This window comes from Musca autumnalis, unplaced genomic scaffold (assembly GCF_047663935.1).
Source record: "Musca autumnalis isolate F117 unplaced genomic scaffold, ASM4766393v1 scaffold_1, whole genome shotgun sequence".
NCBI lineage: Eukaryota > Metazoa > Arthropoda > Insecta > Diptera > Muscidae > Musca > Musca autumnalis.
Window position 1 is genome coordinate 323,798,713 of NW_027411644.1, and position 21,462 is coordinate 323,820,174.

General features: G+C 34.3%; 2 protein-coding genes and 2 long non-coding RNA genes across 30 annotated transcripts in view; 2 read left to right on the forward strand and 2 right to left on the reverse strand.

Moving 5' to 3' along the window:
- Nucleotides 1–2,801: 2,801 nt before the first annotated feature.
- Nucleotides 2,802–5,955, forward strand: dgt6 (dim gamma-tubulin 6). Of its 2 annotated transcripts, XM_073962585.1 has the most exons (5): nt 2,802–2,855; nt 3,301–4,205; nt 4,274–4,732; nt 4,785–5,512; nt 5,576–5,955. In XM_073962585.1, the coding sequence occupies exons 2-5, from the start codon at nt 3,332–3,334 to the stop codon at nt 5,762–5,764; spliced, it is 2,250 nt and encodes a 749-aa protein (XP_073818686.1). In that variant the 5' UTR covers nt 2,802–2,855; nt 3,301–3,331; the 3' UTR covers nt 5,765–5,955. The 2 variants fall into 2 exon arrangements, with proteins under 2 accessions (XP_073818686.1, XP_073818687.1); XM_073962586.1 differs by lacking the exon at nt 2,802–2,855 and having other exon boundaries at nt 2,988–4,205.
- LOC141390092 (uncharacterized) lies at nt 5,564–6,092 on the reverse strand. Its single transcript, XR_012409274.1, has 3 exons — nt 5,971–6,092; nt 5,843–5,910; nt 5,564–5,692 (listed from the first exon to the last, which is right to left on the reverse strand). It is a non-coding gene; the product is annotated as an uncharacterized lncRNA (long non-coding RNA).
- A 1,828-nt stretch (nt 6,093–7,920) lies between these two features.
- LOC141390095 (uncharacterized) lies at nt 7,921–12,563 on the forward strand. Of its 8 annotated transcripts, none has more exons than XR_012409279.1 (8): nt 7,947–8,060; nt 8,136–8,229; nt 10,024–10,112; nt 10,361–10,490; nt 10,760–10,848; nt 11,089–11,222; nt 11,455–11,632; nt 11,700–12,563. It is a non-coding gene; the product is annotated as an uncharacterized lncRNA (long non-coding RNA). The 8 variants fall into 8 exon arrangements; XR_012409280.1 differs by having other exon boundaries at nt 8,019–8,060; nt 8,136–8,176; XR_012409277.1 differs by lacking the exon at nt 8,136–8,229 and having other exon boundaries at nt 7,921–8,046.
- Nucleotides 12,564–17,088: 4,525 nt separating this feature from the next.
- Nucleotides 17,089–21,462, reverse strand: part of Ctl2 (Choline transporter-like 2) — a 44,797-nt gene continuing 40,423 nt past the window's right edge. For 16 of the 19 annotated variants that reach the window (XM_073962603.1, XM_073962606.1, XM_073962602.1 and 13 more), the window contains 2 exons: nt 19,613–20,843; nt 17,089–19,109 (listed from right to left, as the gene is read on the reverse strand). In XM_073962603.1, the coding sequence (XP_073818704.1) occupies nt 17,847–19,109; nt 19,613–20,764 (2,415 nt within the window). In that variant the 5' untranslated portion in view covers nt 20,765–20,843 and the 3' untranslated portion in view covers nt 17,089–17,846. Of the gene's footprint in view, nt 19,110–19,612; nt 20,862–21,462 lie in introns of all 19 variants that reach the window. The other 3 variants (XM_073962608.1, XM_073962601.1, XM_073962598.1) reach the window with 1 other exon arrangement.

Here is a 21,462-nt window from a genome sequence, read left to right on the forward strand (position 1 = left end):
TATTATACATATACAATCAAACAACTCTGTAATAATCAACATTGTATGATCGCTAATATCCGAATACGGATTTGCAAATAAAGAAGAAAGAAGATTGATTGTCAAAATCCAAAAACATGCCTGAGTGACATAGGCGTCCAGACAACTGCAAAAATAGTTGTAAAATTATTATTATTTATTAATTTCAAAGCCAAGCCAAATGACCATATGTGGCTAGTATACTACAATAAATACAATGTACATTTCTTAAATGCTAACAATTAAAATTAAAAATAAATTGATTTGAATGACATCTACTCTGGTTTTAAAATTTATAGAAATATTATTTAATTCATTTACAAAGATAATTTATGAAAAAAAAAATCAGCTACTTCTTAAGGCCTGCGTACATAAGCTGCTCTGCCTGATTGCCTTGCTTTACTGCTTCATTTTTGACATAATAAAAATAAAAGAATAAAGAAGGCCGAGGAAATTTCGAACTAGGTTGCCCTTTTCTATTTTATTCTTTTATCAGAAGTAAGCAGGGTAAGCAGGCAAGGCAGCTTATGTACGCAGGCCTTTAGATCGAATTCCTCACTGCAGTAGTTTCATGATTTTACTCTTGTATGGAATTCGATCTAGAAACGCACAATTTCATGGATTTTTTTCAATGAATCGTCTGGTGTTGACCGGGTCTAATATGAATAATTTTGGCATTTAAAGGGTGTTTTTTTAAACTAGATAGAACTTTAAATTGTAAAAAGTAACACAAAAAATTAAATTTTTATGAAACATTTTTTTATTTGTTTCAGTATACTCTGACAAATCATCATGAATAGACTGACGCTTGAACAACGCTTCGAAATTATCCAAATTTACTTTGAAAATCAGTCGTCGATTCGCGCAACTTATAGACGACTTCGTCATTTGTATGGCGTTCAGCGATGAGGCGCATTTGTGGCTTAACGGGTTTGTTAATAAACAAAATTGCCGCATATGGAGTGAGACCAATCCACAAGAGACCCTACAGACTCCATTACATCCAGAAAAATGCACCGTATGGTGCGGTTTTCACGCTGGTGGCATCATCGGACCTTATTTCTTATTTCCATCGACTTATTGAAATCAAAATTTGGCGATAAGTTGATTTCGAGAAGTGGACCTGTCAATTGGCCTCCAAGGTCGTGCGATTTGACACCTCTCGATTATTTCCTGTGGGGCTACGTGAAGTCACTGGTTTATGCTGATAAACCAGCAACAATTGATGCCTTGGAGGCGAGCATTGTTCGTGTTATTCGTGACATACGGCCAGCAGTGCTCGAAAAAGTGGCCAAAAATTGGACGTCCAGAATGCACTTCGTCAAGAACAGCCGCGGTGCCCATATGCCCGAAATCATTTTCAAATGTTAATGTCACGTATTGATATTTCGAATAAAAAAAATTTGATTACAATTTAATTTTTTGTGTTATTTTTTACAATTTCAAGTTCTATCGGGCTTAAAAAACTTAATTAAAACTTAATTATTTTTTTAATACAAACGGTATAAAATATATTTTGGCATATAATATATAACAAATGCTCTGTTCCAGAACCTGCAAGAAGCTACTATTTTTTACTACGATAACATTTTTTCCTTTATGTTATCGGAAAAAATAGTAAGTTAGTAGATTCTTGCAGTTCTGGAACAGACCAAAAATATACCTTCCATGAACTTTTTTCGTGATACCCTGAAAAACACAAAACTACTTGCATCCTCAATCATGTCTTTGATACAAATGCCAGCTTTTGGGATATGGTAGATCTTCCCTAAGCTCACAATTTTCCTTTTAACGGTTTTTTTTGTAGCATTTGTAGTTTTCAAAAAAATCTGCGGTGCCAAGCCGACCCAGTGGCACAGCCGCCTCATGTTACCATATATGGAGTGAAATTGAATAGCCACTGGATTAAACTTAGTACAATGTAAACGTACTATTAACTACATCCAAGTTAAGTGGGGTTCAGACGATCAGTTTTGACTGACAGCTTTTGGTCAAATATCGATTGCTTCAGTTTTGTTGTGCTGTTCGTAGCGGCCAAACAGTCATTCAAGTTGGATGACAAACCAACAGTCAAGTTGAAAAATTACTGTGTTCACATAGCTATAAAATCATATAAATAACAACTTTTATTAATAAATATGGATGACAAAAAGATTGGATGTGCATTTTTGATCATTTCGCTTTTAGAGGAAGAAAATAAAGTGACAAGAAGAAGAAAATGGGTAAAAAAATGGATAGCCTCCCGAAAACAATATTCACATGTGAATATTTTAAAAGAAATTTGAGATTCTGAGCCAAACGCTGTCCACTCCAGCTCCAGAAGATTCAGATTGCTTTATTTTTTTCAATTCCCTTCTGTACGATGAGCGGATTACGTTTATTTTCTTCTTGACGTCGTCAATAGAGCAATCCTTCTTGTATTTCTTCATAACATTTAGTAGTTCTCCACATGCTTTTGTTTTAATGTCGCGCATCATATATTCTGGACTGGTTATTCCTTGACTGACGTTGTTTCGTTCACACGGTCAAACAAACAACCAACAGCTGACTGTCCAACATCCACAAAAAATTTTGTGGTTGCCTGATGACTGACAAAAATGAACGACCACACTGGCAAGCAACCGATTATTTGAGCAAAGCTGTCAGTCAAAACTGATCGTCTGAACCCCACTTTATTTTTGGGGAGTAGTAATCGATTATAGCGTTTATCGATAAGTAAAAATCTCGGAATGAGAATACCACGAAAGAGGAGAGAATGTCAAGGAATCAGGAGAAACACCTACGAAAGAGGTGAGAATGGAGGGAGCTCAATCATAATCGATTCGATAAATCGAAAGGCCAGAGAACGAAGCCGATCGGCTCAAAGCCGGCGCACAGCCGCCGTCGACATGTTCGACAGATCTAAGCCGCCGCCGATGTAAACGACTTTCAACGGCTGTTATTTATAGTCGACTACATCGGCTTAGTCGTTATATTATGGTATATTGTCAGCATAAAAAATCGTGGAATCATTGTTATCAAAAAATAAGAATTTATAAAATATAAATGTGATATACAAAATAGCTAAAAGATTTAAAAAAACCATGAAATTAAATTCGGACTAACGTTTTTTCTATAACAGCCGATTATTTCAGTCGACTTTTCGTAGCCGCTGTGAGTATATAGGCTTAGCTGACGTAGATGTTCTTCGTCGGCTTTAGTCGACTTTTAGCCGCCGCCGAATGTTTTGTATGGCAGCCGCCGCCAGCCGCAAATACCCATCGGCTTCGTTCCCTGCGAAAGGCGCTTCTTTCTTCTTTAATTATTTAAAAAAATGGATCGCACAATTATTGCTCCTTATCGGGCGGAAGAAAGAGAACTTTGTTTAGTTTTGTACAACAAACTCCTGGGTTTGACGCAGTTGCATCCACCCACGGAAGATTTAAAAAAATGTCTCTCCGACGAAATGTTTGTAAAACCCAATCAACATGCATTCTTCCAAGTCATGCATTATTTGTTTCGCCTGCTTGATCCCAATGAATTTAAGAAGCGCTTTTACTGGCCCATTACCGATAAAAGATCAGAGTCCAATTTTCGCACCAGCACTGTTGAATATTTAAAGTACTTAAACGAGAAGCATCAATTGAATTGGACCAATATCAAATCCTATCTCGTTGTAATGCCTGGAGGAATGAAGTTCATATCCTTCCTGCTAGACTTCCTACACTTCGTTATACAGGAATTGATCAAGCAAAGGGAGAAGCAATTGAATATGGATTCCTCACAATACCGAGATTTAGTAAACGAAGAAAATTTACAGAAATTGTGTAAGCAAGATGCGGTACTAAAAGAAATGGGATCCGGCTTTCTGACTAGTATTGATGTGATCAACAAACGTTATATGGAGAAGGTGCAATTCTTAAGGCAACATTTGGAGCAACTTTCCGAAGAGACTGGTTTAAGTGTTGATACTCTGATCGATGACAAATTCCTCATTGATTTTGAAGACAGTAATGCGGTGTTATTTGAAGAGGCATTTCATGTAAACACAGAAAAGGTACTGGAAATGGAACAACATGCTGTTGCTTTAAAGGAGAGTACGGATAGGTTCTATTCCAAAGAAAGTGGTTACAAATATGAGCCGCAAAAAGTAAAGCAACAATTAAGACAAATACGTGAACATTTCGCTGTGGATAATTTGACAGAAGGTAATGTAATAAATTTAAAATCTATATTTTGTTAAATTTTTATTTAATCTCGTAATTTTTCCCAATAGTGTCCATACTTTGCGATGACAGTGTTAACATAAACACTTTGATAAAAGCATTCAACAGCATTTACGAGACCATACAAAATGAATTGTCTGCAGCCGACAAACGTCCGCTAGCGGGAATTGTTAAGACAAGATTATCAGATGTAGAAAAGGATCTACGGCAAATCGAAAGTCAAATTACCGATTTTCTATTGGTAATTAAGTCTCGCAGAAAGAAGCGTCATGATGATGTCCCACGTACACCAGTGCGACATGGTTCTATTCATGGAACTAGTGGAAGTGGAGGAATGCAAGTTGGTGTCTCTAGGCGTAATTTGGAAAATAGCTTGTTAATGAAATACGTGTCCACACCACCAATAAAATTTGAAATGTCTGAGGCGCAACACGGTCCCTCACGTCTGTCATTATTAGATTCAAAAACGACTGCTAATGCCAATACAAGCACCTTTAATAGTTTTCTAGGTAAATCATTTATCTTACCTTTTGTATATGTGTTATATTTACCGTTTTTCAGCTCCTGCGAGAACTGTTCGCCATCCAAGAATGAATTCCAGCCTTGCGGAACAATCAATGGTAGACTTAAATGTATCGATGAATCGGTCAAAGCTAATAGACCCAATGCAATTGTTACGATCCATTAATAAGGACAATTCAAAAGCTGTGACCACTCCTAAGTCAAATCTTTCTGGCCTGGGTAGTCGGTGGAAAGAACGTCAGTCTCTACTCTCTGATCGAGATGACGAGTTGCCTACAATAATTGTCACAGATTCTCCACGAAGCCATAAAACACCACGAAGCGCAAGCAAGGAAGAAGCAACTATTATGGTACGGCGTCAGTCATTATTCTCCGACAAGGATGTGGCTGATATTTCGTCCACATCTACAGTTACTAAGAAATCGTCGTCTTCTTTTGCAACCAGTAGTGGTTCTCCCACAATAATGCAATCTCCATTTACTCCATTCAGTTCAAATGAACGTACACGTATTGCACGACCACAAGCAGGACAAATTTGGGATAATTCCTTTACAGCAGCTGGCAACAATTCATCCTCATCATCATGGTCTGGTATAAAGAAAATATGTGCATTGAAGAAGGTGCAGGACGCCTCAATGAATTTTGCAAATCTTAGCACTAGTCCATCAGGTCGCTTGGAACCATTGGTTACGGCCCAGGATTTCGATATACCCAAATTGAAACTAAATGATAAGTCATTTATTGACCACAATATCAGCTGGAATAATGTAAGAATTTCCGTTCATTTGAAAAAATACTTTTGATTTATTATAAATTTTGTCCCATTATAGAATTCATTGTCCGGTGAAACACCAAAAGAAAACGACAGTTTACGATCGTCTCAAAACAATGAGGCAATGGAAGAAAATATGGAAAATATAGCAGATAATGATGCACGTAATAATTCGCTGAAATTTGAAGACGAAGAAGATGATGTTCTTTGCAATATAAGCGATAGTGTTTTGAATGTAACAATGTAATCTAATACATACATATGTTTGTAAATTATACATATTTATTTGCTGAAAATAATTTTACCCTATTTCATTATTACCTACCTAATATAACCGTTCGTTGCAGTTTATAAGCTCTTGCTTAAAGACATCATTATGCAACATCATTTTTTCTAAAGACAAAAAAGAGTGAATAAATTTCAATTGCGTTTACTGTAGTACGATTCTCTTACTCATTTTTTGAGTTACCGACAAACGTCGGTAAAATTAAAATTCTTATAATTTCGTTTATAAACGATATTTTCGGTAAGTTAGCGACGAATAAAAAGTAGTCGCAAAGTTCCTCCGATGTCAAGAGTGTTGTCAACTTTTATTTGAATTTTTCATTCATAATTTTGCGTTTTTATTTTACCGATCTTTGTCGGTAACTTAATCAGCCTTATTAGATTGGCGTAGTCGTATCCAAAATTTCAAATTGACGTGTCGTAACGTCTAATTGGTATTATGTATGTCGTACACAACATTTTCGCAACGACTAATTGGTATTATGTATGTCGTATACGAGATATTACAACTCTGTATGCCATTCTTTTACAATTTTGCTACCACGGGAGGCGTTTTATTACGAGAAACGCTGTGAAATTAGTCGTTAGAGATTTTGTTGACGACAACAGACAAATTTCAAATAAAAACGAACAAATAAAATGGATTTTTCTTTTATTTTGTATTTCATAAAATTACTTTTGCATGGAACTCGATCTATGAACGCCAAAATAATGGGAAAGTTACGCATGAAAGTTTTAGCGTGTAACATAAGAGTTATATGCTAAGTTTACATTTACGAAATCCACTCGATTTCAACTGTCAATTCCATAGCCCAAACGTCAAATGAAATCTCATCTGGATTTCATTTGACGTTTAACCTATGGATTTGACATTTGAAATCGAGTGGATTTCGTAAATGTAAACCAAGCAATATTTAAGTGCAAGTGGGAAATGGCTTTATGCCTTGTTCATACTAAGGCTAATTCGCTCTCTATTCATTGTTCGAACCCAAATTACGATAGATTTACTTAAATTCCCATATAAAATTTTGAGAACGAAAAGCGATTTTTGTACACTGTTCAATTTCAATTACTCTTAGAACGACGATAAAATATGTCTTATCTCTAACAAATGAGAGAATTTATCGAAATAAATTAATTATGACAGGAAAAATACAAAATTTAATAAAAACCCAAACATTTTTAGAAAAACTGCAAAATATGAATGAAAAGTAAACGGTGTAACGGCTAGTATACATTCAAATCATAGCAAATTTTGTCTTCTCTTACATTGCAGTTACATTTCTTGTCCATCGTTTCAAATTCGCGTACAAATTTAGAAACAAAAATCAAATGCCATTCGGAAAGTCTGTATATCAAAAAGTTATTTTGGCAGGTCTCTCTCTCTTTAATTTTTAAAATAGAAAAATTTGAAAAGATACTGAAAACACAAAAAATTTGAGAAAAATAGAAAACATGAATGAAAATAATATAATTTAATATTGAATAGATATCTGTAAGAAGAACAAATATTTTTTCAGTTCATATCATTTACTTTTACTCGTCTTTTTGCTGAAACTTTCTTCAAAATCAGTAAGTCCCGGTCCACACTAGCGTGAATTTCATTAAAAAATTTCATGAAATTAGGTGTTCTTAAATCGAATTCCCCACTACGGCAATTTTATGATTTCACTTTACTATGGAGGTCGATCTAGAGACGCATAATTTCATGCAATTTTTTCAATGAAATCACTCTAGTGTGGACCGGGACTAAACAAAAACTATGAAAGTATGTCCCAATTTACATTAGGCGAGTTTACTTGCGGCAATTGTTAGTTTGATGGAGAGAGAGGTGAGGTATATGGTAACCCTTTGCCTCTCAACACCCTCTCTCACCCACAAACTGACAATTGCCGCAAGTAAACTCGCCTAATGTAAATTGTGACTATGAATCATGTTGCTATGAATTGTGTACCACGTATGATCGGGTTAATTCGTGTACGTAATTATGAGAGGGAACAACGTGATTCAAATGCTAGTATGAACATGGCATTAGATGTAAAAGACGTGCCAACTTCTCGATTTAAAAAAACTCTACATTCCTTCCCATTTTCGTCGGTAACACAGTCCACGTTATCAATTTCAGTGAGTGAATACTTTACCGCGCTTTGTTAGTTATCTGTCATTCGTGTCAGTTTCCACCGCATCACCGCATTTATTCCTTTTTAATAAGCAATTGAATAAAGTTTGGTTTTTTCGGACTCTGTGCGTATTTAATGGTAGCTATACATTTTAAACATTTATGTAGTTCGTAATACATTTCGGCATATCTTTCCTTTACCGACCCACCACAGAAAATTATACAAAAATTACCACAGATAGTGCTTCCAACGATGTACAGTCAACCGAAAAAGTCTACATACACCCTATAAATCTCGGGTTTTAAGGGTAAGGAACAATTTTAATGAAAATCCAAGTGCATAGTTCTATCTCATATCCCTAATAAACAATATTACCACAGTTTATACAGTTGGCCATTCAGAGTTCTGTTAACAACATTTGACAACAAACATAATAGATTGTTCATTATTGTGATTTGATTTCCTTTGTATTTTATGTATTTGACAGCAAACTAAATAGTCAGGGCTAACTAGTTTGGGCTGAATGGCCAACTGTATAAACTGTGAATATTACATACATCAAAAATATATTCCATGGCATAAATAGAATACTCTACCAGCTGGCGGAAAAATCTGAAATGTTTACCACAGGTAGATCTTTACGTCCTGATTACAAAAATGTAAAGTTTGTTGGGGGGAAGTCCATACTTCCCGAGATATAGGCCCCTGAAGTTCCGAAAAATCCCTTGTTAAAGTAAGAAAAAAAATTAAATTAAAAAAAATGTGTTCGTGCCCTAAATTGGCTCCTGTCTATAGGAGAAAGTCCTAAATCCCCGGCCGAAGGCCGGCTACTTAGAAAAATCTTACAATTAAAAAAAAATTTTAGATTTTTTTCGTCAGCTGGTAAAGTATTGAATTTGTTCGTATTCCATAATACAAATAACGGTAAACTCAATAAAAAATTAATAGAGAAAAAGTGTACATACACAGATAGAGATTACCGTAAAATTTATGGAATAAGCAATACAAATTTTACATTTTATTGCTTTATCGAATGTCTTTGGTTGTCTACGACATACTATTTTAGACAAAATAGGAACATATTTGGGGATTAATTGCCGTTATTTAATGTCCGACTTCGCGTATAGCTCGTTAAGTCGGGCCCTTACAGATTTCTTTATGTTTTTCAGTCTAGTAGTTTATGAAACCCCAAAAAATACAGTGGGACTAATAATTTTGGGATCCAACAGCGCTATGAAATTTTTCTTGTGGGAAATATATGCTCCTGAGCTTCGCTAAATATAAGAATTCCTGACTTTTCTCAAAAATTTTATAGTTTTCACAACATTCCAAGGGGCAAATTACATGCAGAAGCCTTCGAATTACCTTGTAATAAGGTCTGGTACAATCCTCGAGCATCCATTGAATCAGCAATGTAAAAGTTTCCGACATTTATAGCGCTTCAAGTGACCCTAACGATCATAATACACTTTTTCCCTATTAATTTTTTATTGAATTTACCGTTATTCGTATTATGAAATATATTTTTGATGTAAGTAATATTGTTTATTAGGGATATGAAATAGAACTATGTACATGGATTTTCATAAAAATGCTTCCTTACCCTTAAAACTCGAGATTTATAGGGTGTATGTTGACTTTTTTGGTTGACTGTATTTCTATATAGATATGGGCCTCCGAAGTTCCGAAAATTCCCTTGTTTACTAGGGGAAACATTTACAATTTAAAAAAATATTGTTCGCGTAGCCGAAATTTGCTCCTGTCCGTAGGAGAAAGTCTTAAATCCCCCAAAAGGCCGGCTACTTAAGAAAAGTTGTGATTTAAAGGAATTTTTTTTATTTTTTTCTGCTAAGGGTCGGTAAAGGAAATTTGCTCCTACTTTTCCTATGATGATTCTGTGCAGGGGTACAGAACGTGGCAGAAATGTGGCCATGAAATGACCAACAGAAAGAACAATTTGACTCGAGGTCACTAATGTTGTTTCTTTGTTGTGTTCATTTTAGAAATTTGCATTACTGATAGAAATTTTCATTTCATACAGATTTAAATAAATTCCATTTGCACACCTAAGTAACAAAAATATTCTTTTTATACATTTTAGTTCGATGTTTCAAATAATAGTATGACCCTGCTCGAGGCTAATGCCAACCAAATGTCGTTGTAGGTGAATAAAGGAGAAATATAATTCAGGTAATTTTTGCCTAAAATGTGTGTTTTTTAAATGTTTTCATGATGAAACTGTGCGCAGGGGAACGAGCCTGGCAATATGTGGCCATGAAGTGGAGTAACTATGAAAATCAAATGGACTTAAGGTCAAAAAAGATTTGATTTCTGCTTACATTCACTTTAAAGCTAAACACAACTGAATCATATTCTTTAAACCGTATAATCCCCTAATATACATCAAATTTTAACATCCGGTTTTTGATTTTTTACAGTTCTGGGTACAACATGAATTAATATACAGTCGTGTATAGAATAGAAGTCCGAATAGACGATACCATGCTTTGAGATGTGATGATATGCTGCTGCTTTCTTGCATTTGCTTGGTTTCAATATATAATTTAAGTACGTATATTACTCATATTATAACATTTTATTTAGTGAATAATTGTTTAATGATGATTCTGTGCAGGGGTACAGAACGTGGCAGAAATGTGGCCATAAAATGACCAACAGAAAGAAGCAATTTGACTCGAGGTCACTAATGTTGCTTCTTTGTTGTGTTCATTTTAGAAATTTGCATTACTGATAGAAATTTTCATTTCATAGAGATTTAAATAAATTAAATAAATTTGCACACCTAAGTAACAAAGATCTTATTTTAATAATTTTAGTTCGATGTTTCACATAATAGTATGAACCTGCTCGAGACTAATGCCAACCAAATGTTGTTGTAGATGAATAAAGGAGAAATATAATTCAGGTAATTTTCGCCTAAAATGCGTGTTTTTTTTTTTTTTTTTTTTTCATGATGAAACTGTGCGCAGGGGAACGAGCCTGGCAATATGTGGCCATGAAGTGGAGTAACTATGAAAATTAAATGGACTGAAGGTCAAAAAAGATTTGATTTCTGTTTACATTCACTTTAAAGCTAAACACGACTGAATCATAGTCTTTAAACAAATACATCAAATTTTAACATCCGGTTTTTGATTTTTTACAGTTCTGGGTACAACATGAATTAATATACAGTCGTGTATAGAATATACATAAGTCCGAATAGACGATACCATGCTTTAAGATGCCGTGATATGCTGCTGCTTTCTTGCATTTGTTTGGTTTCAATATATAATTTAAGTACGTATATTACTCATATTATAACATTTTATTTAGTGAATAATTGTTTAATGATGATTCTGTGCAGGGGTACAGAACGTGACAGAAATGTGGCCATGAAATGACCAACAGAAAGAAGCAATTTGACTCGAGGTCACTAATGTTGCTTCTTTGTTGTGTTCATTTTAGAAATTTGCATTACTGATAGAAATTTTCATTTCAAAAATTTAAATTTTAAAAAATAAAATTTTAGTTCGATGTTTCAAATAATAGAATGTCCCTGCTCCAGACTAATAATGAATACAAAAAAACTAAATGTCGTTGGAGGTGAATAATGAGCAATACACATGAGTTAATTTTTACTTAAAGCATGTTCATAAATATTTTCATGTTGAAACTGTGCGGCTGGCAATATGTGGCCGTGAATTGGGGTAACTATGAGAATCAAATGGACTTAATTAATTTTTAAATTGTTTTTTTTTTTCTTATTTTTTACAGTTTTGTGTACTAAATTAACTACTCAATTGATGGCCGAATTTAGAACAGAAGTCCAAATAGCTAGCTGAATTCATAAATGCAGTATGATGCGTCAAATGACATCGTCGCGACTTCATAAATGTCACGCGACACATTAGACTGCGCAGCAAATGACGAATTTGTGCAGTGTTTCCAAGTGGACTGCACACCAATTGATATTTCTTTAGTAGTGTTATGTCAACTGACATTGCAAAGGAAACAGGAAAAATACATAAGAAAATATTAGAAATTGACAATATCAGTGTTGCCACACATACATATTTACTTCATCTTTTTATGATATTGTCATTTTTTTGCAATGTAAATACTGCATTTATGAAGTCAGCCAGACATTTACTTTTTCCCCAAATTTTGGATACCATGCTTTGATATGTCGCCCATCACCTGATCGTTCCACCGGAGTCTTGGAGCAACTAAAAAAAGATTTTGGAATGAAATATACAACTCGATAGAATGTGACATGGCCATTTGCTCCTGAAAATAATATGCGTGTTCGTCAATAATTCGTAAAATTTTTTTTAAAAAAAGTCCAGTAAGTTCTTGTAAACGGCTAAGGTATTTTGCATTGTACTGTAGATTAAACAAACAACGTCCAGTAATAATTCGTAGAATTTTTGAGTAAACGAACACTCATAATAATTAGCTTTCCACCTATCACAGTGAATGCTATTTAAACCCGCATAATTGAAGGAATGCCGCCCACACCAGCCAATCACATACAGTTAGTCAAATTAATTATTGCAAAACCAAAATCATTACAAAATTTTAAATAAAACAACGTTTTATTGGTATAAATAAATATTAATATTTTTGTTAACAGTTTAATTCTTACACATGTTTATTATTAATAATAAAATAAAATAGTAGCTAAACTTCACTAAAATTTTTCGTAAAATTAACAAAAAGGAGAACAACTCATTATTTGCACTGTCAACTAAAGAATTGTAAAATTCAAAACATTTTAGTTTTTCACGGTAGTTTTCGAAAAGTTGGTTTTTATATTTCGAATGCCCACATTGGTCATCAATAACAGCTTGTAAACTTCTCTGAATTTAAGAAATGAGTTTCGGAATGCCGTATTCCAATGGTGTACCCACGAATTGTCGATGGGGTTAATATCTAGACTGGACTGTGACTTTGGCGCAGTTGAATAACGACCAAGTCCTACATAAATAATATTTATGCCTATGGTCGTTGTCTTGGTAGTATATTGCAATTTGTTTGAATTTTCAGGGTCAACAGGCCCAAATTTCCTGACTTGTTGGTTAGATCATTTTTTTTAAAACATCTAAATAAAACTCCTCTGTCATTGTTTCCTCCAATGTTCAACGTCACTAATTGATATACAACCCCATACCATAACTGACAGTGACCGACTTCCGTATTGTTATCATTATCAAAATTTATGGATCTACGTGTCCACATACGATACTACCAGTCATAAAAACCCTTAATTGCAAAAAATTGCGGGAAAATCCTACGATTTTATTGTACATTCATTAATGTTGCAATTATTTAGTTGACACCACAAAAACCAGGTACCTATCCTTTTTGCCCAATGTTTTCGTTATTTCCGACTGATTTCTGCATTCATTGTCCTGATTAGAGCTGGCAAATCATCGATATTTTCGATATAATAGTTTAAAAAATCGATTGCTATCGATATTATCGTTAATTTGTCACCACCATTAATTTGGAAATGAAAATGGCGGAAATGTCTACGCTTTTGTTGAAATTTTGCACAAATAGTTCACAGAAATCAAAAAGGAGAAAAAACATTTGCTTTTATTTAATAAAAATACATTTTACTTTTTTGAAAAATTTTTACGTGTAACTAACTACCAGCTTACTTTCTTACATCCACAAAACCGAAAAGCCTCGAATTTCTATTAATTTCAGTGAATTTTAGGTTAGGGGGTTTTAATCCGATAATATCGATAGATAAATCTATCGATACTGAATTTTTAAAAAAATAATCGATATTATCGATAGTGCCATCGATTTTTTGCCAGCTCTACAATGTGTACTGTACTTAAATTGAACAATCTACAAAAATCGTTCTTCGCTCTCAGAATTTTGTTTGGAAAATGATGTAATTAATCGGGCATGTTCTGTCATTCACCTCTGCACCTCACGTGTATCGAATACACCTAAATGAGTTGGGCAATCTCGTTCAATTGAACAATCCGGATCACTATCTCGTTCAATGGACACCGGTAATTTCTTTGACAAAACTGCGTATACTTAACTTCACACGTTGGTTTTTATGATGTTACTCATTCGTCTTTGAACGAGGACAGTGATCCGGATCGTTCAATTGAACGAGATTGCCCAACTCTACACCTAAAGCTGTTCTGCAACACACTTTACACCTAATTGGGGTGTATTCCTCACACTGTACACGGTGCCCTTGAAACAATTTTAAATGGAAGGTGCTTACACCTTGGAAGTTTTTGCGGATTCTGAAACTACAATGTTCATAGATGAGAAAAATCAAAAAACAAAAAAAATCGCCGGAGCGCTTTTTAAATAAATCGCGATTTTAGTAGACATTTTTAAGGGTTGTTTAGGTTTTCACGATTTTGTTTAAAAACCGCAATTCCTATCAAAATGGGGCTAAAGAAAATGTTGTAGCTATGAAAATTCTCCACAAGATCGACTTTTATGGTATTTTCGTAGTTTTTACCATTTTTGAGTTATAGAAGTTCAAATTGGGACAATGCACTGACTGTATCGCCCCCTTACAAAACAATGTCATGAAGGGTGCGCCTTAACTAACTTTTGATGAAAACCGCTTACACAGGGAAAGTTTTTGTGAATTCTGAAACAGCAGTGTTCATAGATGAGAAAAATCCAAAAACAAGAAAAAATCGCTGTAGGGATTTCTAAATAAATCGCGGTCAAAATCCAAATTTTTAGGTGTTTTTTTGGTTTTCACGATTTTGCTTGGAAACCGCAAGTCCAATCGAAATGGAGATAAAGAAAATGTTGTTGCAGTGAAAATTCTTTATAGGATTGACGTTTATTATTTGTTCCCAGCCTGTACCATTTTTGAGATAATGAAGCTCAGTTTACATTTTTAGTTTTTTTTGTTAGGGTTTCGCGATTTTGCTTGAATACGGTAAGTCTTATCGATATGGGACCTGAGAAAATCTTAAAGCTGTGAAAATTCTCTACAAGACTGGCTTAAGTAACTTATCCTTAGTTGTAACACTTTTTTAGATATATAAGTTTAAGTTGGGAATTGGCAGTCATGACACTGTTTTATAAGAGGGCGATACAGAATTGAATTGAATTTGAATTGTCCCAATTTGAACTTCTATATCTCAAAAATGGTGAAACTGCCGAGAATACCATAAAGGTGAATCTTGTAGAGAATTTTCATAGCTACAATATTTTCTTTAGTCCCTTTTTGATAGGACTTGCAGTTTCTAAGCAAAATCGTGAAAACCTAAACAACCCCTAAAAATGTCAACTTAAATCGCGATTTATTTAAAAAGCGCTCCGGCGATTTTTTTTGTTTTTTGATTTTTCTCATCTATAAACATTGTAGTTTCAGAATCCGCAAAAACTTCCGAGGTGTAAGCACCTTTCATTTAAAATTGTTTCAAGAGCACCGTGTGTAATTTTAATGGCGAGAGCTGAGTGAATCCTTATTTTTTAAAGAAACTAATTGCAAATTCCTACAAAAAGCTGCCTAGGACTAAAATTTAATGTGTTTTCTATTAGCATTTAAAAAATATTTAATTTTCTTAACACAATATGATTTAAAAATATATTTTTCTTAAAGTACCAAATTCAACATGTACGCGCTCTTGTAGAAGTTCGTTTCTTTGTTTACCCTGTTTCGTAAACAATCAAACGAACAAAGAGTACATACCCACACACGCATGTGTATTCGTTGATGCGCCTACGCAGACTGATATGTTTTTCATTGTAAATGATAAAGTTTGAAAGCTGTAATAAAGCTTTCCAAAGTTCTTTCGTGAAATATGAAAGCTCTTCTCACGTGAAACACAGAACATCAATTGCTTTCACAGGTGAAGTGCATGTGTGATGTGAAATGGATACACCGTGAATTCCGGAACATGCCCGAATATATACTTTGGGCTCAAACAACGAATAGAGAGCGAATTGCCGTCAGTATGAACAATGCATTAAGTTGAAAATACATCCAACGTTTGGTTTGTTAAGTTTTCTGTTGTTTCTGATAAAAGAAAAAATCGAACTGTCATTTTTTTAGCGTTGATCTGTTTATCGGCATATACATATCTAGATGAATTTTAAATTTCGGCGTCATGCCCAACTGTGTGAAAATGGGCGCTTTGATTTAGGAAACCCACTAGAACTCAAATCTCTTGGGCCGATTCCGTACAGCGAGGCGAGTCGTGTCGCGTTGCCAGTTGCAATTTTTCCATTACGTAAGGCAAAAGTCGCACGACGACGTCAAATTTTGTCGCCGTAATGTTCATTTTCCGGCGACAACAAATTGGCTGTCGCGTTCATTTTTACTAACGAATAAAAAAAATAAAAATAACTTGTTATCGACGATTATTTTCTATCGCTGTACGTAGTGCATTTTTTAAATTTTGTCACAGAGACGATAGACGACGCGACATGACTCGCCTCGCTGTACGGAATCGGCCCATCAATTCCATAGCGTAGGATTTATTTGACGTAATCCTCGTCATAAATCTTTTGGGTTTTATTGGGTGTAGGTATACTCAATGGAATAAACATAATGCCTGTTCTAGAACCTGCAAGAATCTAAATTTTTTACTACGATAACAAATTTTCCTTTGTGTTTTCAAAAAAAATATAGTGAAAATTAGAAATTTTCCTTTGTGTTTTCAAAAAAAAAAAAAAAATATAGTGAAAATTAGTAGATTCTTGCAACAGACCAATACAAAAGTAAGAACCTGTAGTGCGATTCTCTAACACATTATTTGAGTTACCGACAAAAATCGGTAAAATTAAAATGCTTATAATTTCGGTAATTAACGATATATTTCAGTAAGTTAGCGACGAATAAAAAGTAGTCGTAAAGTTCTACCGATAGCAAGAGTGTTGTCAACTTTTATTTGATATTTTCATTCATAATTTTACGTTTTAAAGTTACCGATTTTTGTCGGTAATTCAAAAGATGTATTAGAGAATCGCAATTCTGAAGAATTAATAAAACTTTACGTTACAATAAATTTTTTTAATTAACGGAAATTCATTTGAATTAACTTAGCTTGCTTGTGCCTTGGTATTTATATTAATTTATGCACCTACGGTGGAATCGTTACGACCTGCAATAAACCTACAACCTCTACCTCTTCTAAATGTTAAAATGAAAACAAAATTATTTAATTTTATTTGAGCATAAATAGCAAGTTAATTTATTTTCATCGAATTGTAGTGACATTCCAAACATTTTAATTGATAATTAAAAAATTCAAAGCAAATTTTAATCATTTTTTTTGTATTTTTTTTCCAAAAATATAGAGTGTATATATAAATATTATTCTTACATATAAATAAATACTTCATAATATTTCATAATTTCTTCTTTTTTTTATTAAATTTACGTCTTAATAAAAAGAAACAAAATTTGGCATGCAATTTTTAAATATATAAATTATATAATTGTATTGTATTACTTAATCGTTTTCAGTGGTATTGCTTTTATTTCAAGTGTTTCTTTTGGGAAACTTTGTTTTCATTAACGTATTTTTATAGAAACTACATACTAGTAATAAAATTAAAAACCCTAATCTTATACATTGGTTTGTAAGTATTGTTGTGTATATTTTGGTAAGAATATATAATTTTTTTGTTTAAAGCATTTCTTAATGAAGGTATTCATTCCATTTATTCTCTTCAGAATAACTGAATTAATTTAATTATTAACCAATTATAATTTTAAGAATATATATTTGTATATATTGCAACTCTAAAAGTGTCTTTTATTTCCGTCTCATACAGAAAGTCGGGGGGTTTCCTATTCGAAAACAATATATATGTATGTCTTAGACTCCTTAGAGGAGTTATTATACACATATATATCAGCACCATTTCGTTCCATACATCTTAATTTATTTTTCTTCTCTCCTCACAGATACTTTAAGGTGTCCTCTTAGGTGTTTTATTACGTTTGCCCAAAATTTTCATTAACTGTTTGGACATATAGTAGGGCTTTTCTGGCGAACCATCGTGGCGTTCAATATCTTCAAGGAAGCACAGGAACAGTGTGTCCACTGCCATTGAGTAGACACTAAAGAAGACTGTGGTTATGAGAAAAGCCAAAATGGCCACAATCGCTGTGGGTACAGCATTATAGTGCAATTGCACAATGGATGGATTATTTAACAAAAAGAAATAAGTAGCTACGCCTGCTGCACCGGTTATTAAGAGTTTCGACATGAAGAACAAAAAATCGGTGACTTTGTCCAATGTTACCACGCGCAGGAAGTTACGCATTGTCAAATTAAAAGCATCCTTTGCACTGGAGCAGAAGTTCTTACCATGAATGGCGCACATTATGTAGGCATTCTTACTTAGGAATCTGAGAAATGATTCCAATAGCCAAAAGAAGCATTTCATGCAGCAAAGTATTGCCCGCGTCAATGCATTATCGTACTTTTTCAGTTTCCTATCGATATACTCCAATATCAAACGTATCAAGCGACATATGGCCAAGATGAGCGAACCAAAAGCCAAGGTTCCCAAATGATAAAATGTTGTCTGGAAAATGGATTTTGTCAGCGTAAAGAAGGGCACATCTTTCTTCTTGAATGTCCAGTACCATGTGGCAAATGTACAGGCCAAGACCATATCACTAAATCCATCTATAAAGAATGTCAGCCAGAGGTATCCGAAAACATTGAACACAATAAACCAATTAACCAGTGTACTATGTTCCACTTCCACAAAACTGCACATAGTCTTAACGCAAGGAGTTCTTTGTGACTGGCGGAATAACCCGACCAGTGTCGTATCGCCAATATAACAATTTTGCTCGAATGTGGTAGGATCGCAGGCAGCACCCACTGTATAATTAATAGCAGGTCCATCACATACACAATTCTCCTGTGAAACTCCAGTTAGACTATTTGAATCCAATTGCCTTATCATTCGGAATGAGTTCTTGCCAATGGATCCCAAATAAAGGCCAACAGCAATTGCATAGACAATTGCCGCTATGAAAAGTATCCATATAAAAATGGGAAAGAAGACTGTTGATTTAACACTGGATACAGCTTTACTGCCTTCTTTTATAAGGGCAACTGCAATGCTAATGCGACTACGCAGAACTATAAGCAGTAGTATGAGTATGATTAGAAAAACGCCCAAAAATATGCTTAAATAAAGCCATAATCGTTCATCCTGCAAGATAGAAGAAATATGTTGATTAACACTTTGAAAAAGTAAAAAGTTGATGTAGTAAAATAGAACAACTAAAAGTACGTTTACAAAAGGCAAAAGGTTGTAATGTATGTAAATGACGCTTAACAATACGTCTATTAAATCCACTGGCTTTAAATGTCAATTCCATTACATACATATACATACGTCAATTAAATCCTTATAAAGGAGGCTAATCCTGCAAAAACTCTAATAAAAACATGTCTAGTATGTACTGATGTTAATATTGCTACGGTCCTGAGGAATCGTAATGCTTTTCACATTATGGATGATAGAAACAATGCAAGCCGGTGGGTTTAGTACAATATAGCAACTTGCACAGAAAAAGGCTTAGTAATGAATTACTAAATATTTCTAGCTAGACCAGAGTAGAGCCTAAATTCGCATTCCTTATTACATTCGTAAAATTCCCTTTGTATTAATTCATAAAAAATGTCCAACAATTAATTTACACTTCAACTCACCTGTAATATATTTTTGACTGCCGAATTCAAATTCAATGAATGTTGTGGCACCGTTGCTTCGCGATGATAGAATGTATATTGCTTAATGGAATAGTAAATGCCAACAGCTAAACCCACTAATACACCAAATATTGACGTCCAAAGGAATGGTGCCGCCAACCAGCGCATTAATGCAATGAAAATGAACGAAGCAATTAGGGTACAGAGCATAGCTGTTAATATCACCAAATATGAGTTGAAAATATCCTCCACAACATTTTCACCCACCCGTTGAGCTTCGTGTGTGCCGTTGGTAAAGTGTGTAACAATGTTGCCAATAAACTTGGCAAGTCTTGTATCAGTTTGCATCATTTTTTCTTTAATCACAGTCTCACGACGACTACATTGACTATTCGCTTCATCAGCAGGCGGTGTCAACTTAGGATCGATAGTATTCTTGGCAACTAGGGGTTGAGCCTCAGGGAACATAGTTAAGGCCAATGCCTGTAACTGGTCTTCATTGTGGACATCAATATTGGAAGTGGTTAGGGCATTGGCGTTCGTAACATCTCTAGCACTGCGTTGCAAGAGGAAAGATGGAATATATTCACACGTCTTTTGTGAAAATTCCCACATGCAACGATTTAAGAACGGAGCACTTTTTATATACCATCTGGCGCAGCGCTCCTCATTGATGGCCTTTTGCATATCGTCTTTGGTGTGTAGAGCATTTTTATCCGCCTCTGTGATACAAATCATGCGAGATTTCAACTCTGCATCGGATAGCTGTGTTTTCATAACATCCCATATGAATGTCTCTGGGGGACATTGTTTTACACATATTTGTGGTGTAGGGCATCCAGTTATGGGTACCAGTGGATCCAGACACTTATCCAAATTGAAAAAGAATAAGTATTTCTTATCCAAAACTCCCGAATCAATACCACATTTTCTATTAAAGGAATCCGTTGGAACAACTAATTTATTTAAATCTCCATTGCGGTAGGCATATTGGGCGACAAAAGCCCATGCGCCTAGGAAGACTAAAAACACCAACAGGCACGGTACATCGGTACAGGAACGTTTACGCCATAACGGTGCTTTGAAGTTTCGTTCGTAGGATAATTTTTTGCCATATTTCGGATCGACATCATCTAACGTATCAACAGCCATATCTCATTATCTCTTAGCGGAAGTATTGAAAGCAGTGTTGGTAATTATTTACTGTTGCCGTTGTGTTCGGTTGTTTAACCTGCAAATAGAAAAATGACTGGGTCCAGTTATGTTTTGCTACTTTTGTAAAGATTTTTTCTGTTGACTTAATATCTTCATTTGAATATTAACATACATATGTATGTATGTGTGGGTAAAATGGCGATAAAGTTTTAAGATATTTTGATAAGATTATTATTTTGCTTATTGAAACAGGGAATATTTTCGGAGACTGCTGATTTTATGGTACAAGAGTATGCCTGTCTTCTAAAGTAGTTTGTTTCAGTTTAACTCAAAAGTACAACAGTCTTTTAAAATGGTGGTAGGTTCATATTACCATTTTAAAGTATAGAACCTATGACCATGCTTTTTTCACTATGCATCATGCCTATGACCATGTTAATTTTTCACTCACTTTTCTAGGAAATTTATTTTTTAATGAATGAATTTTAGAAAGGCTCTTTGTAAAATGGAGGTGATGTTATCTCACAATTCCGGTTCCGATAAAAGTCTGCAGGAAAATTGTAGACATATAAAATGAATCATTTTATATCTCAGGGTGTGTAAATGTGCTTACACATAATAAAACAATACCCAAAAATACTTTTAAGAAACGACGCATAATCCTCAACAATAAAATGAAAATTGAAATAACAGAT

Excerpts from the sequence above, each read along its gene's own strand:
- dgt6 (XM_073962585.1), top strand. The coding sequence starts at position 3,332 with ATGGATCGCACAATTATTGCTCCTTATCGGGCGGAAGAAAGAGAACTT. Across the intron at positions 4,206-4,273 it reads TGTGGATAATTTGACAGAAG|TGTCCATACTTTGCGATGAC; the intron begins GTAATGTAATAA and ends TTTTCCCAATAG. Across the intron at positions 5,513-5,575 it reads ACAATATCAGCTGGAATAAT|AATTCATTGTCCGGTGAAAC; the intron begins GTAAGAATTTCC and ends GTCCCATTATAG.